This window comes from Dicentrarchus labrax, unplaced genomic scaffold (assembly GCF_905237075.1).
Source record: "Dicentrarchus labrax unplaced genomic scaffold, dlabrax2021, whole genome shotgun sequence".
Lineage (NCBI taxonomy): Eukaryota > Metazoa > Chordata > Actinopteri > Moronidae > Dicentrarchus > Dicentrarchus labrax.
Window position 1 is genome coordinate 7,088,096 of NW_026136718.1, and position 17,584 is coordinate 7,105,679.

The following is a 17,584-nucleotide window of genomic DNA, read 5'->3' on the forward strand; positions in this document are numbered from 1 at the left end:
ACACGATTCTAAGAATAGAAACCCGCACAACATCTATATTCTGGGAAATTTCCAGCTGCAAGGTTGACGGCAACGTGAGTAATTCTTGAACACTGATAGATGTGACCCCGCTGGTCATTGCTCATACAGTCAGTGCGAAGAGAGAAGTTATTTGTTCGTAAATATGGCTGATAAAAATCAGTCTGCTGCTATTGTGCAGGACCAGTTACACATTTCAGACAAGGCCAGGCACATACCTGGAGGCTGGAATTTTATCAGAGGCATATTTACCACTATTTCATGTCGACCCACAGTGACAGATAGGTCAGGAATTCCTCTGATCACTAAGCTGTTGCAAAGTGGAAACTTTTCTTTTTTTGCTGCTTAGATTTGCTCCAATGGTCACAGAAATTTGAGTATAGTCTATTACATGAATTCTAATAATAATAATAATAATAATTGAGCTTTACTTTTCGGTGAGTTAATTTCCTGTAGCTCTTTCTGAACTTATGTCTTAAATAATAAAATTCAGCTGACAACAGTTTCCTCCAGTAAAATACCTTTTATTGCCTAAGTAGTTTATAATGAATAGTATAACACTTAAAACAAACCATAAAATGATCTGTTTACACTGAATGAGCAGATCTGCTGGCTTGATAAAACCGTACAATGTTCAAAACACCTTCTGATATACTAAACATGCAAGAAGTTTTATTTCACACGGATGTAAAAGTGTTTTGTAATACAAGGTACATGAGACTGAACAAACAGTCCGTATGCATCAAGTATCTCAAGAGAACTGAGATGAGACAAACTCCCTTTCTGACCAACCGTATATACACAGACCCTGGTTGTAATTTGGGGTGCCCAAAGTTTACACAAAGTCCAGTGGACTTGACTACAAACATGAAGGGAGTATATTCTAGTGTAGCTTAAGGGCGACATCTAGTGCCCATAAGCAGGAAGAACAAGCAAGATTTTATAATTGCAACAGATTTACAGCCATTTTTTAAAATCACATTTTTGAAGGAAAGTCACTGTATTAACACAACACAAACACAGTCATTTCAGTGATTATATATTTCGTATATAATACAAGACAAACACAGATCGGGTAAAGCACCACAGCCAGACGTCACTGTTATTTTAGCTCATTTAAATTAAAACAAAGAGGAGGCAAAGCCAAACTAACCACACTTTATGTGCAATGTATCACAACAAGCAAAACTCTCTTTTAAAGTTCAGTAATTTGTCGTAGTGTTGGCCTTCATCCCTATTGGTCGTGGGTAACATTTTATTAACCAGCTTCTTTGCAAAGACCTAGAGACACAGGGACTCAAACGAGAGCAATCAGGCAGGTTTAAACAAGTCTCATTTCACCTTGTTGTAAAAACTGCGTGTTCGGAAGTAAAGCGAAGGTGACGCCAAACTGGGACCAAACCTGTCTAATTACTTGTTTGGTAATGCCCAGTACATGTTGTAAAGCTGTGTCTAGTAATAGCCCTCATCCCTGTGTCCTTGGAAGAGAGCTGGTGAGGATGACGGACAAAACTATTTGGAAAAACAAACAAAAATATGACGTAGACTGTAAAACACCTGAATTTTCCTTTAACTTTGGAAAATAGTCCACAGGGATGTACTGGAAATTGAGCTCTTAAGTTGAAAATATTGCAGCAGGACTATCATATACTATATGATTTTTGTTTAAAGTGTGCTGACAGTCCTTTGGAAACAAAAACAAGTATAAATATTGCAAATTATGTCAACATACAGGCAAAAATGCCTGTTTGCGTTCGCAGCATACTACCTACAAACTGGACCATTGTGCTAATATTTGTGAATGTTCTCGGCTGACATAAAATGTTTAAATTAGAAACAGACTCCTTGTTGCAGGCAGTTCGGGCCTCACTCAATATTTTGCCTCAGGATCCTTTTCTCCTCCTCTACGAAATTCTTGTCGGAGGTAGCTTGTCCCATTTCCCTCTTCCTCTTCTCCTTCTGCTGGAAGGTCTCCACTCTACGTTTCTTGGAAGACAGGTCTCCCTTATCGGATTCATCATCTGGTCGGCGGTGTGGAGCGGAGAGAGGGAAATAAAGATTACTCAACAGCACGCTATCAACGATAGACGCTATTTCTGCGCAGGTACAAAGCTTAAGTTTTTGTTTTGTTTGTGCTTGTTTAGTAATTTTATGGCTACCTACATCCCCTTTCCCACCAAGATGGGTGGAGTGATGCAGCTGTGTTTTACATCTTTGGGTACCACTGACACTGCCCTGGGTTTTATAGCTCAGTCCATTCGCTAATCACCAGGGAACAGGTCGTTTTTTCAGGCTTTAGTTGGAAAAGGGTACAGGTTTGTACATGGATATGTTTCAACCAATATTTTAGGATGACAGAATTGTCCCGGCAATATTTCAGCGCCACATCTTTGGAGTGAAGCTCAGAGACAGAAAAGAAAAGAAAAGAAAAGAAAAGAAGAGAGAGAGAGAGAGAGAGAGAGAGAGAGAGAGAGCGCTACCAGCCACAAGCAGCTGTTTCTACGCTTCTCCCCCTGCTGATTTTGACACTTAAAAAAAGATATTTTGTGCTTTGCTAATGTTTTTATGTGAGTGTTCTGATAAATAAATGTATTCTTTGATTTAGAAAGAGTACCTTTAGGGCTTGTGTCCATTTTAGCCTAGCAATTTGGAAGAGAGTTTCCGTTACTTTAATGATTAGAAAGGCTGCTTTCAAATCATTTTAAAATGTTTCCATGCACGCAGTAATGTCACTGCAACATACTGTAGGACATTTAAGCAGCAAAACTAGAAACTGTAGTTATAAACTTGACAGGAAAGATGAAACTCTCCAAAGGAAACAGAACTAACAATAAATCCATTAAAAGCCAATTATTTCAGAAGCTGCAGCAGACACACAGGAACTAGAAAAGAGATCACATCTCTCCGTACAGCTACTCTGCATTGGCTCCCTGTAAAATGTAGAATAAATTAAATCCTCCCCTCACCTATACAGCTCTTCATGGTCAGGCCCCTTCATATCTTAAAGAGCTCATAGTACCCTATTACCCTCTAGAACACACGTTCTGAATGCTGGGCTACTTGGTTCCTATAGTCTCTAAAAGTAGAACAGGAGCCAGAGCCTTCAGTTACCAAGCTCCTCTCCTGTGGAACCAGCTTCCAGTTGTGGTTCTGGAGGCAGACACCTCTCCACATTCAAGAGTAGGCTTAAGACATTCCTCTGATAAAGCTTATAGTTAGGGCTGGATCAGGTGAGTCCGAACCATCCCTTAGTTATGCGCTATAGGCCTAGACTATCGGGGATTTCCCATGGTGCACTGAGCTCCTCTCTTCCTCTCTCTCTTTCTGCACTCATTCATGTCCCATTAATGCATGTTACTAACTTCACTTCTTCCCCGGAGTTCTTGTGCTTTCTGTCTGCAGGTTCTTGTCGATCCTGGTGGAGCCTCCTGCCATGGTGCTGCTGGATTGTCATTGCCAATACTGTTGTTGCTGTGCACCTGTCTGTCTGTCTGTCTGTCGCTCTCTCTCTCACCCCAACTGGTCGAGACAGACGACCACCCACCTAGAGCCGGAGGATCTGTCCTAGGTTTCTGCCTTTTAACAGGCAGTTTTTCCTTGCCCTTGTCTCCAAGTGCTTGCTCATGGTGGTACTGTTGGGTCTCTGTAATTAATGTTTTAAAGAGTTCGGTCTAGACCTGCTCTATTTGAAAAGTGTCCTGAGATAACTTCTGTTATGAATTGGCGCTTTACAAATAAAATTGAATTGAATTGACTGAATGAACTAGTGGGTGAGTTATTGTGTCCCTACCAATGTTGAGACCAAACCTAAACAGACGTCTCCAAAATCACTTAAACCTTTTATGTGGGGTGTTGGCTTTTGCTTGATATACATTTATTTTTAGTATGTGTTAAAAACCACTAACAACATAATCAGCATCAACATGTAATAGGACATAGGATAAAACATCAATGAGCTCAACATCTGACACAGACTAACCTGAGTCGGAGGGTTGCTCCTCTGTGGGTAAGAACCGGGCGTTGCCAGTGTAAGGCTGTGGTGCATCTTCCCCATTGTCCTCATACACATTAGACCACTTTATGGCCATGTCCATGCCCGGGGGAGGTCCCTTCTTCTTCTCTGGCTCTGAGGTGTAGCTATCAGGAGGGGGTACAGCGTTTGTCTTCCACGGCTTAAACTCTCTGGCAGGCTGCAAGTGAGTGGGAGAAACAAAAAGATGAGGACAACTGGCTCAGAGAAAGTGACAAAGGAGAGGTTTAGATGAGCTGTAACTCAGAGGAGTAAGATGTAGATCACAACACAGCCAGTCAATCGATTAGTCGATGGACATTAAAACCACAACAATTATGATAATTGACTGATTTCTCAAGTCACTTATCGCTCCAAAAAGCCAAACAGTCACCGGTTTTCGCTTCTTAAATATGTCAATTAGCTGCTTTTTAGTTTTATGTGATGGTAAATTGAATATCTTTGGGTTTAAGACAATACAAGACATATGAAGATGCCAACCACATCTTTTTGGGGGGACTGATCAATTAATGGCCAAATCAAAATACTACTACAACTACTACTACTACTAATAATAATAATAGTAATAGTAATAGTAATAATGATGAACAGATAAATGGACAATGAAAATATTAAATAACTGCAGCACTACTGACACAAATACGTTAGTAAGCAGAAATATAGTTTCCTGGAAATCTATTTGAACTGTTTGTCAAGTGGATAATCTCTATGTGTTTCCCTCATTATATAATTATTGACTGACTACATATCAGAAACTCTGTCCTATTTCCATTACGTGAACTGGGATAACGAGGGTTAATCGCCATTCAATCCCATCAACCCGACCTGCTACCCGCACCAATGACTCAAACCCGGAGGTTTTTCCTGTTATCCGTATATCTCTGTCTACCTGGGATGTTTACCTCTTCCGGAGCTTTGACCGTGAGGCTCTCCCAGTCTATCTCCTTATTCAGGGGATTGTAGAGGAAAGCCGGCTTGGACACGGAGCCGAACAGCTCGGCGGGTTTGGGTAAAGGAGCTCCACCGGCCGCTCGCTTGGTCCCGTGTTGGGAGGACTGAGCTCCGCCTGCCGGAGCGTCTGTCCCCGGTCTCTTCTTTCGACTTTCTCCCTCCTCGTCTGAGTCGCTGCTGTCGCTGCTGTCGCTCAAATCGTCGTAGCTCGAGAAGAAACCCAAGGAGCCTGTCTTCTTTTCCTCGGCCATTTTTTTTTTTTTTTGCAGGAGCTTCTTGTTTTTATTTGGAGTACCGACCTGTTAAAGGAATACACGACGGGAAAGATGAAGATAAAGCTGCGGGATCTGATTCAGTTTCTCTAAGCTCTACTCCATTTTGAATCAGCCTCCAAAGTGGTCGTAAAGCGGTTGGATGGTGTGGTAAAGACTGTCGCAATTTTTTTGGTGGATTGCAATCTCAATTTACAGGTGTTTACCGCCACCTACCGTCCCGGAGTATGTAGACCCAGCTCTGGTTAAATGTACATTTAGTCTATGAATAAAAATACATAAATAAATAGACATCCCTTCTAAATCCCCTCCTCGTCCAGCATCACTCACCCTTTGTTGTAGTTTTACTCTCTCTTATACAGCGCAGTAAACATTTTCACTTATATTGCAGTGCAGACATTCATGAATATATGTTAAATTAATGCTCTTTTCTTCTGATTTTATCTTTGCACATTGCAAATATCGTTATATGTCACACTGCTAACTTGCAGATTCTCCAGTCAATTTTCTTTTGCACATTTCTGTTTCTGTGTTTAATTGTTATGCACCAGCTTACGAAGGCAAATTCCTTTTATGTGAAAACCTTTATGGGCAATAAACCTGATTCTGATTCTATTATTACCTCTATTCCCCTTACCCAATAAAAATAATGTCTTATTTAAACCAATGTATGATCAAATCTTAGTCTAGATATTCCTTCTTTTAACACTATTTGCTTTAGCAGTATGTTCTACTCTTACTGTTTCCTTTTCTCCCCAAATTTTCAGATATTTTGTTTTTGAATAGTGCTTTTTCCAAAGTGAAATGTCCATTATATGCCTCATATTTAGTGCTCTTTTTGCCATCCTGTCTGCAAATTCACTACCCTTAATTCCCACATGTGCAGGTACCCAACAAAATCTAACATCTATCCCCAATCTCTGAATTCTATAGAAACATTTCTAACTTTAAATCTTCCCTAATTGACTTCACAGACTGCAAACTTAACAGAGCTGCTGCAGAGTCAATACACATTACTACCCTGTCTCGCTTCACTTCTTCCACCCACTGAAGACCAATAATTACAGCCATCTTCTCGGCTGTATAAACGGATCATTTATTCGATATTCTATTTCCTAAATATATTTGAATTTTTGTAATATAGACTCCTAGTCTATATTCTGCTTCAGTAAATATCTGTAGATAATTGTAAAAAATTATATCTTTGCACACTCTTTCACTTTGCATCCAATTTTTCTTTAACTCCATGATTTTAAGGTTTGCTTCAGGAAAAAGCCATGGGGTTGACATTGCTTCTTTGACTATGGGAGTTCGGCTTTACTTGTTATTTTCCAATCGAAACCATTTCCCTTGAATCAATTATGCTCCCAACAATAATTTAATACACTTTTGGTGAGGTTTTCATCTCCACATCCTCTCAGAAGAATCCAAAAAGCTAATACACTTTTGTCCCCTTCTAAACTCTTGTGGGATTTCTCCCGATTCTGCAAGTGCAGCATTTCTTAGAGTTGATCTCATTGCACCAAAGCAAACCAGTAAAAACAAAACAAGATAATTATACTGCTGGTACTGAGCTTCAAGTACTTTTTTAGGAGAACAAACTGTTTTAATATGAATAATAATAATATATTTGTCTGCAAACAGCTGCTTGGTCAGTGCTCATGATTTAAAGATATAGTCATTCAACAGTGCTTCCATAAAACTTGGCAGTGAGGCTTGCATGGCAGTCATGCTTCAGTTGCAGCCCAAATAGCCTCCAGATGTCACTGTTAAGCTATTCATTTTTTCAAGTTGTGCTGACATCAAAATGAAATGAAAATAAGTTTTCCTAAACAACTGAACAATTATTTTATTTATTCATAATTTATTTGTATAGTAAAGTATGTATCATAAACAAATGCCTCACACCACAGTATTTATAGCCTGAGCTAATTGATTTGAATACATTTCTGAGATTCAATTTCCGTTTTGTTTTTTCTTTTGTTATATAACTATTTATGCATTAATGTGACATCACTGCAGCAAACATATTCTGATAGCCCAGGTTATATAACTATGATTACACAAATATGTCTTAGACACTTAATACATGTTTTTATGGCCTGCAGAGGAGAGACTGCTGCATTGCCTGGTCTGAGCTGTGTTGTAGACTAACCTACTCACCTTTCTCACCCACCTGCCCTGTTTTACACCTGTTTTTATTCAAAACGCAATATATGTATATATGGAAATGAAAATAAAGATGAACATTTTGATGCAGTTTCCTCATTTAAAGTGCATGATTTTATATTATTTACATTTTTAAAGAAAATAGCCTATAATATATCAAATAAAATACATTTGTGATCAGGTATATTCAATGTGTTAGAGTTCATGGAGTTTTTAAAAGAAACCCAAGCCGGCAAAGTCGTTAACATGTTTGGACCACTAGAGTGCAGTATAGTCACACAAGTGAGACAATGAGCCATCCCAAAATAAAAAGTAGTGAGGAGCTGACAGGAACTGAACACAGAGAGTCTGTGGTCTGATTATTGTCTACTCTGGTTTAAACTTTATACAACATGCTTCATGTTTACGGAACCACTCAAAGATGTTCATCCAGTGAAGATCCTTTATTTTTTTCCCCCATTAAATTTACGAGAATCTCATGACATCATCAGAGTCTCAAACCAACACTTATACCACCCTCAAAACACCGAAGGGTTCAGACCATCACCTCTTCCCGGTCACATCACTTCAGCTAATGATTTAGTGCTGTTTGGAGAACCTAAATATTAAAAAGTCTGTCGTGGGTTTTCTTAAGTCTGCCAGACTTAGAGGGGCCACCATTTGCTCTCATGCACAGGTCAAATACAGACTAAAATGCACAGGGTAGACAAGCAAACATAAATCTACAAAATATACTGCCCACAATTTCTCTCGCCCTTCCTCCTTTTCTTCTTGTCCCTCCCTCCATGCACAGAAATAACAATACAGATGCTTCAAATGAGATGTTTTGCATTTTTAGGTGAGCTGGAGGTCAGATCTGTGCAGAGATTTACTGGAAGTCCAGTCCTAACAGATCCTGAAGGTAAAAGTTCATGTGCAGAAAAATATTTGCATTTCTTTCAGTATAGGCCCAAGAAATGTCTTCCCTGTTGTGATAAATCACTTAATTTATCTTAACCATGTCTTCTTTACTGTAGTAGCTGGAATATCATAATTAATTACCAGCAGTGGCAGTATTAGTAATAGCTCTAAAATGAGTTGTTGTTGAGTGATCTTTGTACTATGAACAGATACAGAATAACTAGCAAGGGTGGCAACTTAATTCTGACAAATGACTAACTAACACCTTGCTACCAACAGAGATGAAATATACTAGAATATAACCTGAATTAAACAATGTCTTTGATCATTTGTAAGGTCTAATATATAACCTGAATTAAACAATGTCTTTGATCATCTGTAAGGTCTAATATAAGCTGGCTGCAGCCTCAGAAATCCTCTTTTGTCCTTTTGAAAACATAAATGAGCCTAAAACAGGGATGGGTATGACTGTCAGGATATATTTCGTACGATTGCAACCCCTGTTTATTCCCTGTGGAGTTTTACACTGCTCATGTTTGTTGCCAGCTAATGACACAGTGTCATGTTGTAACTTCTGAGCAAGCCAAAGGCTGGCAGGTGATACACACTTTCTCCTCTTCTCTCCTCTCCAAAGTTAAATCTGTGTTATATTTTAAGCTATTTTAGCTCTGAGGTTGACTGATATTGACATTTCTCTTTCAGCCAGAGCTAATGACTAAAAGGAACCCTTCACTGTCTTCTTATGTAAGTCCTTTCTACAAATCCCTACCCTTTAAAATAAACCGGCTGCGGATGTGACTACAGATTCTTGGAACCAAGCTTCTAGAGGTTGTACCCTGTTTTCTTTTATTCCCACTGTCCAGTTTCACTGTAATTGAATAAATAAATAAAATCAATTTGTTCTCTGCTTCGGCATTCAGAATGTATGTGTTTTAAAACAATTGATGCGGTGAGATAATTCCACTTCTTCCCAGTCCCAGTCCCTGAATTGAAACAAGGCCAAATGTGCCAGATTGTTTCACTTACATCAAGAAAATTGATTCTAAATAATTTTCATAACAAGTAGTTATTTTTAACTCTTCTTACTGCAGTTCTCCTACAAGATAGCTAGTTTTCCTCTTACCAGTCCAACATACTACTAGGACAGCATTATACTCCAGCTCCTCTCATATGAACTGAAGTTTTATGATGAATGTGAGTTGTTTTTCTAATCATATTTTTGTCTTTTGACCAGCTTGGGGATGCAATCTGGGGAAAAAAGGGAGGATAGCAGGAGGGAGGATACTGTCCTGTATCCGGTACAAATGGCTCTTTCCTTTGGCTTAAATTTTTTCTTCAGTCTCTGCAGAGGCTGACCATGATGTGAGAAATTCCCCATGGAGGTGAAAGGCCACACCTCTCCACGTCTCTGTTTAATTTAGCCATTCATAATATCTTGAATGTCTTTATTTTATGCATTGGCTTAGCTCAGGTCAGGACACATCTGTGACAGCATATCAGTGGGTTAGTTTACTCAGTGTCAGCAAATACAGCAGTGGGCTGATGTTTTCTCTCCCTTTTTAACTTTTCTACAACTTCTAAGAGTGAGACTCTAATTCAAGCTAACTAGGACTTTCCCAACAAATTAACCCCTATTTGCTGAGAGAAGGCATAAAATCTCCTCATATGTTTTGTTGAAGGCACATTGGGTCATTCTGAGCATCTTTGGATCCTAATTGTTGAAGTCCTGTTTATGTTTTGGATAATTATACCCACAGTCCATCTTGAAGTTACCAAACAACACCTGGAGAATTAAAAAAAAAGTGGTTTGGTGATGTGCTTGTTAAACCCAGATGGAAGTTTTCACTCTTTTTTTTTAACCAACAGATAAACAATGCAGGCCAGATTTGTTCCTGAAATTGTGTTACAGACCCTTCTGGCACAATGAAGCTATTTAATCCAAGGTGCAATCCAGTCAGTCTTAGTCACTGATTTTCACTTAAATGTGCTCATATGAATGTAAACTATAAGAGTTTAAATTTAACAGAATACTGGAGTTGTTGAAACCTCTGGCTGATGCCACTGATGTGACCTTTGACCTCAAGCTCTGTTGATGTAACGGGATAACACAGGAGTTAGAATAGTGACCTTAAAAAGGTTAATAAGGAGGGCCCACACGGTCATGTCAAGTTCATTGTCTATATTCAGTGGACGTGGACGGGGTCTTTATGCTTGGGTTAGTTTTTTGTATTTTGGAGAAGTCATGTAAGGATCAACCAGCGTTTCTATACATGCAATGTCCTTATAATCCACAAGATTCAAGTCTGTAACTGAGTAGTGCTGCCTAACTCATAAAAGACTGGAGACCTAAGATAAATGATTGTTTGTGTTTATGAACCACTATTTCAATTCAGTTTTTATTTGTAAAGTGCCAAATCAGACAAATAGATAAGGTCTAGACCTTACTTCCTATAAAATTAAATCATGATGCGATAAAATACATCTAAAAAGTGTGACAAATCTTGACCCCACTCCTTTAATTCTGAGTAGTTAACACATTTTGACATTAAATATATTTGAGTAAAGAAGCGTAGATGATGCTGTACATACAGTATGATATAGTTGATGGTGTGTAGATGCAGGTTCTGTTTACGTGAGATGTTACCAATTCTAGTGTTACAGATTGGCCCCTCTCCTGATTGTCATTGAATTTATTCAACCAGGTAATATTTTAACATATATTATCAATGTAAAACAATTAAGGGTTTACAGCATTCACATAAACCACAATAAGAAAGGAAATGTAAGGCATTATAAAGAGAATAGCTTAACTATTAACAGTTGCATTCTTCATGAAACTTTTCATTTGTACTTTATTACTCAACATACTGCTACTCTGCTACTGAACAAGATCAAAAAATAAAAAAGGTATCAACCTCAACTAAAGTAACACCTGTGGAAATCAATTATTCATGCTCAACTTCTATTCCAGCATTATCAGATATATATCTATCATCGCTCCTTTCATCCTTCTTCTATATCTTTTTTCCATTTGAATTCAACAGTGATATGATTATCTGGAAAAGGGCTGAGGTGGAAATAACATGTGGTGTCATGACTGGTCGTTTTTTTCCCCACTGGAAAAAAAAAAAAAGACTCACTTGAAGTCAAGAAGTGAAGTTCAGGTTAAAACATGCATTTGTATATTTATAAATAGTGCATGCAATAGCAAAATTTACTAATTCACCCCTCATCATGTGTTCTTCCTCCTCTCTACTTGTCTTAGCTTTTAATTCCTTTCCTTTCCTTTTGTTCTCTGTTTATCAGGCAGTATGTATCCATGGTCCCTTCATACCACACAGACACATGCACGCATACCCTCCACCACAGTGTTTTCTCTGGTCACTTAACACTTTTCAGACCCGAGAGGTGGCATTCTTTGGCTCATTACATTAACTCGAGGCTCTGTTTGCACCGCGGCCTGTCGGGGCTCGTGGCTGGAGGCCAGAACGGGATCCAACTGATGTGGCAAGAAGAGAGAAAGAGAAAAAAAAAGAGAAAGAGAAGAGACGAGGGGGTTGCTGGGAGAAGGTGTGGGAGATCTGGGTCAAAAGGACAGTTTGCGGGCGAGTGGGGTGGGATGTGGTGTGGGCAGGGGTGGGTGTTTGGGGTGATCATCCCCATCACATGTTCCACGGTGTCCTGCAGTGTGGATGGCTGTGGGCTAAGCACACACAGCACACTCAACCCCATGCCCTTCCTGATGCTTTGATTTTCACCGCTTTCCCCTCCTCTACAACCCCACAACCTCCACAACATGCCCATACAGACACCACAAACACACACCTTGAGTTCTCGACTGTACACTGAACAATTCATTCATACAGAAGTACAAAGGTTTGAGAGAGGTGGATGGTGCATTTGTGTGCGGCAGGTCTATTTTTTCCACTGCTATACAGTTTATGATGCGATGTCAGAATGATAAATGATTACTGTATGAGGTAACCACACTGTCAGTTTTTGATTACGGGTCTTCATGTTCAACCCACAACTGTGTTAAAATATGCAGGGAAGACAAACCAAACCCAACTTAATCTCCCAGTCAAAAATATTAAACATTTTAGCTGCATTCACAGCTTGTTAACATATAGAAAATGTCTGCCTGGAAACTCTCAGAACAATCCCATTCTTAGTTGTGGCTTTTTTCAACTCTTCTATGTTATGGTGGTGCCAACGGGTCCAATTTTAAATCCTTACTGTCAGATGATCTGGCTGTCAACATTTGCATCTTTTGGCTCTTGGCTATTCATTTTTCTTGTAAAGCTTAGTGGTCTTTCAATTGCGTGGTTTCAAGTCTTGAAAACATGTAACTATAGTGTTTCTTTTTCTTTACCAGATGTAGATATTCTTTAAAAGTAATGCTAAGATGTTTTCTTGAAACCTACAACGAAAAGAAAGATATAATTTAACCCTGACATGTTTGCTTTTTGACCTTTAACATTCACTGCAGTACTTCATCAAACAGTTGCCAAATCCCATCTTGTCTATTATTAACAGACAACAGAGAGACTTACACAGGACCTGAAGGGGTGCAAAAATAAACAGACAGGCGAGAGTGTTTCTATGATCTCGCGGATGAGGTTCAAGTTTGCTGTCTGCAAAACAGATTGGTCACTGCATGGAAAAGCCTCCCTGTCTGTATGTTCTGCACATGTCACAGAAGAATGCTTTGAGCCGATGCCAGCAACATCTACTTTTCGAATGCATAATTCAAATGGCCCCAGTCACTTCTGTCCGCCAATCATCTCTACGAACAGGAGAGGACACTGAAGAGTAGATAAATAGTAAATAAACATAGTTACAGTTTATAGGAGAGTATCGGAAGCACTATATAATGACTCTAATACAAATTCTACACTTGTAGTCTTTCCAGTGCTGCAGCTCATACTGTAGCACCTACAGAAGAAACATTACCAGAACAAAAAGCTCTCTGTCAAAGGAAACATCAAAGCTTTTTCTCATTTGTTTCTAGCTGATGGCAAAAAAGATATGTCCTCAATTCAGGAGTGAACTGTCAAGTCTAAGGAATTACTGTACATGTATAAATACCATGTGAGAAAGGGATTTTCCCTTTAACGAGAGTAGAGGCTGTGTTCAGAAATCATTGGCCTTCATTCTTCTTATTATGCTCTGGCCCCATTTTATCAAGAATGCATTACTGGACATGTTTAACAAAAACATGGAGGAAAAACATGTGCATGCTTCATTTGCAAAACAGTGCAAGTGGACAACATGAAAGAATCACGAGAACAACAGAACTTACATCTGTTGGGGATTTCTTAGATTTTACAACTAACTCTGAGAACCCCAAAGTAGATCTGATCTGTCAGTCCACCACTGTGGTCCAGTCTGAAATATCTCTATTAGCTGAATTGTAATGCAATTTGGTACATTCATTTTTCCTTCAGGATGAATCATAATGACTTGTGATCCCAAGTTTTCATTGACATTCATCAGATCAAAATTTTACTTTTGTACTCTGGTTAATGACTAAATACCTGCAACACTACTGGCATTCCCATCATCCTCAGCTGTACTTTGTGTTTAGTGTTAATAAGCAAGTATTAGCAACATCCGCAAATAAGATAGTGAACATGGTACCATTATACCTGCTAAACATCAGCATGTTACCATATGGTTTAGCGTTTAGCTCAAAGCACGTCTTTGCCTCCAGCCTTGATTTCATCTTTAAGTTTATCCTAGAAAACTGTCCATCACTTTAAATTTGTTAGCTATGCTGCATTTACCATTTATAAACTACCAGAAACTGCCGTTGTTGTGCACAAACACACTAGAATTTTGTAACACTTTTGTCAGGCTTAAACTTCTAACTAGACTGGAAAACCGGCAATGGCTGAAGCAATACTTACACAATATTTTGGGGAAATGCTTTCTTGCAGAGAGTTAGATTAGAAGATTGTTTCCCTATGCTTCCAGTCTTTATGCTAAGCTAAGCTTATTGCCTGCTTAGTTTGCGGTTTCTCAGCAAGAAAGTGAACAGGCATATTTCCCACAATGTCTAACTATTCCTCTAAACATTAACTAATAATTATTCTCCTTCTGCAATGGCCGGGCAGTATGAGAACAGCTACAGGGTTTACCCTGCACCCAGCCCTCTGCACCGTCTGTTCCTTTGCCAGTCTTTCTCCTGCTGTAGGTCTGCTGTGTGATGGGGCGTGTAGGAAAAGGATTGGGGGCACATTTCACACCTTGGGGGCAGCTTGGTGGGGGGTTGGCAGCAGCTTGATGAACAGAGTGCACCTGGCTCAGAGTTGAGGTCCCCAAGTCTCCCTGGTACAGACATGGTTTACAGATCAAAGCAGGGTAATCCCTGCTCCATCCAGTCACACACTCCTCCCACACCTTCTCCTCCTTGGAGTCCTTGTATTGTTTCAACTCCTAAACTCCTAACCCTCCGAAGCTTCTACAATCTGCAAACGGCGCCCTATGAAACACACCTCATCCTCTTTCCTATGTTTGAACTACCTGTTTCCCCTGATGCCCATGGTGAACCCTGAAGCCCTGGCTGTAGGATTTTCTGACTCATTAGCTCTGCTCAGTCAAGTGGAGCAGCCTGCAGATTCCTTCCAGCCAAGTTCATCAACCCAGCCAGGGGCTCCGACTGTGAGGTGATAAGAGAGAGGGGGCTCCAGCCATCGGACCCCGCCGCGACTTTGTTTAGTGTGAAATGAGATGAGGAGGAGGGGGACATGGAGGAGCAGGAAGGGAGAAGATGCGAGTGCTAATCAAGGCCTGCAGATGGGTTTTGATGCGTCAGATATGGGCAGCAGGGCAGCGCCGCACCCTAACGCAGTGCAGCGTATTTAACACAGCTTAGCAGTGTAGTTACGGGAGTGTTAACGCCTGTCAGTTATACGACTCCTCGTCTTGGCAGCAGGTGTCTGTTTGACCCTGGGTCTAATGTGCAGACGGTGTCCTGTTGACCTGGACGGTTGGAAGAAACAGGACTAGCACAGAACAACATGCAAAGAAGGGGAACACCTTTTCACACCGACATTCTCAAAATGTTTACTGTTGACCCTAACTGTTTAAATGATGATGGTTGCTCTCATCACATGTTTTTTTGACATTTTTTTGGACGTATCTGAATAATAAAAAAAAAAAGTTGGAAAGGCTTGTAAGGTTATTTGTTCTGAAGAAACATGATGTGTATAAAGCTTTAACATCATTAGTGGAAAATCTACTACTTGGCAAGAAAGATGTCTCTGAAAAGGTTCTAGCTTGTTTCTTCTCAGAGGAGGGCACACTGTGGTCAGCTTTGATTCACAAAAGGTAAAAATGTAGCCCGATGGTAAGCCAGAGTCATTTGTCATAGCACATACAGATCAATTGAACATACAGAATAGAGGAGAAGTGGATGATGCAGGAGCAACAAGTCCTCCAAACAAACAGCAGCATAGGTTTGTCACAGCCTTCCAAAATTTATGATCACAACAATTCACGAGCATAGAGTGCTGCAGGGATGACATATTTTTGTAGGTCAAGGAGGTTAGTGTCGTTCCTTGAACAAAAGGCCTTCCCTTTTGGATTATTGCAGAAAATAAGTTCTGGGGCGAACAAAGATTTATGAGACAAGTAAACACCCCATTTGTGATTTCTGAAGTGTGAATGCGGTTGACCAGGAGTGAAAAGTTAACGTTAGGCTATAAAGTAACTACACCACTACAACACTTAACTTCCGATTGGTATCAAAACTGTGTAATTAAAATCTACAAGTTGGAAAGTTTGAGTCAGAATAGTTTGCTAGAGCATGAGTGTAAATACAGTGAGGCTGTAAAGGCGGACAATTGAGTATAGATAATAAGTGTTCAGCGTGCTGACGTTTAATGTCACCCAAAACCTCTAGTGTAATTAACCCACTTGTTAGCAACCAACTTTATTAAGACACATAAAGCTTCAAATTAATAAGTAGGGTATTTTCTGACTGATTTCATGTTTTAGAACAAAACTTTGTGTGAAAGATTTGTGTTAACCAAAGACCTTTTTTCAAGCACTCGCCCAAGAACCTTTTCAAAACACCTACTGACTTTGAGGCGTGGGATTCGGAAGTGCAAAAATGCTAACTCAGTTCCAGGTTTTAAGACTGATTCCTGCAGGTCAATATTTAATCATTAAACCTGCATTCTTATTTGGCCACTTTGGCAACACAACAACGTGTAAACACGTTAACCTTATAGAGTTGTTCGCAAACATTTGCCTCTTACAGATCCCACAGACACGGAGCAACAGTATTAGCAGCCATTTTTAGTCTTGTTTCTGGCCGCGTGTTCACTCTTCATTTAACTGTTTTTACTTCACCAACTCCTGAGGGAAATACTTGGCTCTTTATCTGCTAAATGCTCCACTGTGTTCAACAGCTAGACCTCGATCGCAATTCCCTAACTTCATCCCCCCCTTTCAAGCACAAAGGAGAAACTACAGTGGCAACAAAATGTGCAAAAACCTGAATGGCCCTATCTATTAGTCCCTTCTGTGATACTGTAGAAATATGAATATTCCATTTCTGCCAATAGATCCTCCTAAATGTTACACACTGGACCTTTAATGCATAAAATTGGATCTTACTTCACACAATTTGGTTTATTTATTTTCTTTGTCTGCAGAATATATCCAGAATGTCCCCACAATGCCTCTGTGCGCTTTCTTAATGAAAAAAGGTTTGCTGTGCTATAACAATGTCACACTAGTTTGCCTAATTATAGATTGTTGTAGGAATTTGAAAATGGTCAGTGCTGTCGTTTTTCATTCTCTGCAGGAGTGGCTTGAGTGTTTTGCTGTGAAACAGGGTCACCATTGGAATAACTAAATAACTAAATCCAAGATAGCTCTATGTTTTGCTCAGGGGCAAGCTTCAAACATTTCAAAGCCACATATTAAGTTTATAATAGGCTGTGAGTACTCTATACTTCAAAACACTATATATGGGGAAAAGAGTTCAGATCTTTAAGTGTAAGTTTCTCGTTATTTTACATTCATGATTTAAAATGGAGATTTTTATGCTCAGGCTTGTGGGGATTATGTACTTAAAGGCTGCAAGAGGACAGAGATCAAACACACACTTCTGTTTGGTCAGGAGATTCACAGGGTCCCTCTGTTGGACATTTACAGGAAGAACTCAGAAAAGCCTCTTAAACACTCCCTGTTACGAGAAGACGAGGCCCAGCACCCATGTTACTGCACAGTA

The 17,584-nt window shown here is 39.6% G+C and overlaps 1 protein-coding gene across 1 annotated transcript; it reads right to left on the minus strand.

Annotated features, from left to right (window-relative positions):
• Positions 1-521: 521 nt before the first annotated feature.
• On the minus strand, positions 522-5,406 carry cunh1orf52 (chromosome unknown C1orf52 homolog). Its single transcript, XM_051377974.1, has 3 exons — positions 4,951-5,406; positions 3,998-4,208; positions 522-2,039 (listed from the first exon to the last, which is right to left on the minus strand). Exons 1-3 carry the CDS (start codon positions 5,248-5,250, stop codon positions 1,885-1,887), a joined length of 666 nt encoding a protein of 221 aa, XP_051233934.1. The 5' UTR covers positions 5,251-5,406; the 3' UTR covers positions 522-1,884.
• Positions 5,407-17,584: the final 12,178 nt, after the last annotated feature.

Excerpts from the sequence above, each read along its gene's own strand:
- cunh1orf52 (XM_051377974.1), bottom strand. The coding sequence starts at position 5,250 with ATGGCCGAGGAAAAGAAGACAGGCTCCTTGGGTTTCTTCTCGAGCTAC. Across the intron at positions 4,209-4,950 it reads CGGTCAAAGCTCCGGAAGAG|CCTGCCAGAGAGTTTAAGCC; the intron begins GTAAACATCCCA and ends ACTCACTTGCAG. Across the intron at positions 2,040-3,997 it reads GGAGCAACCCTCCGACTCAG|ATGATGAATCCGATAAGGGA; the intron begins GTTAGTCTGTGT and ends ACCGCCGACCAG.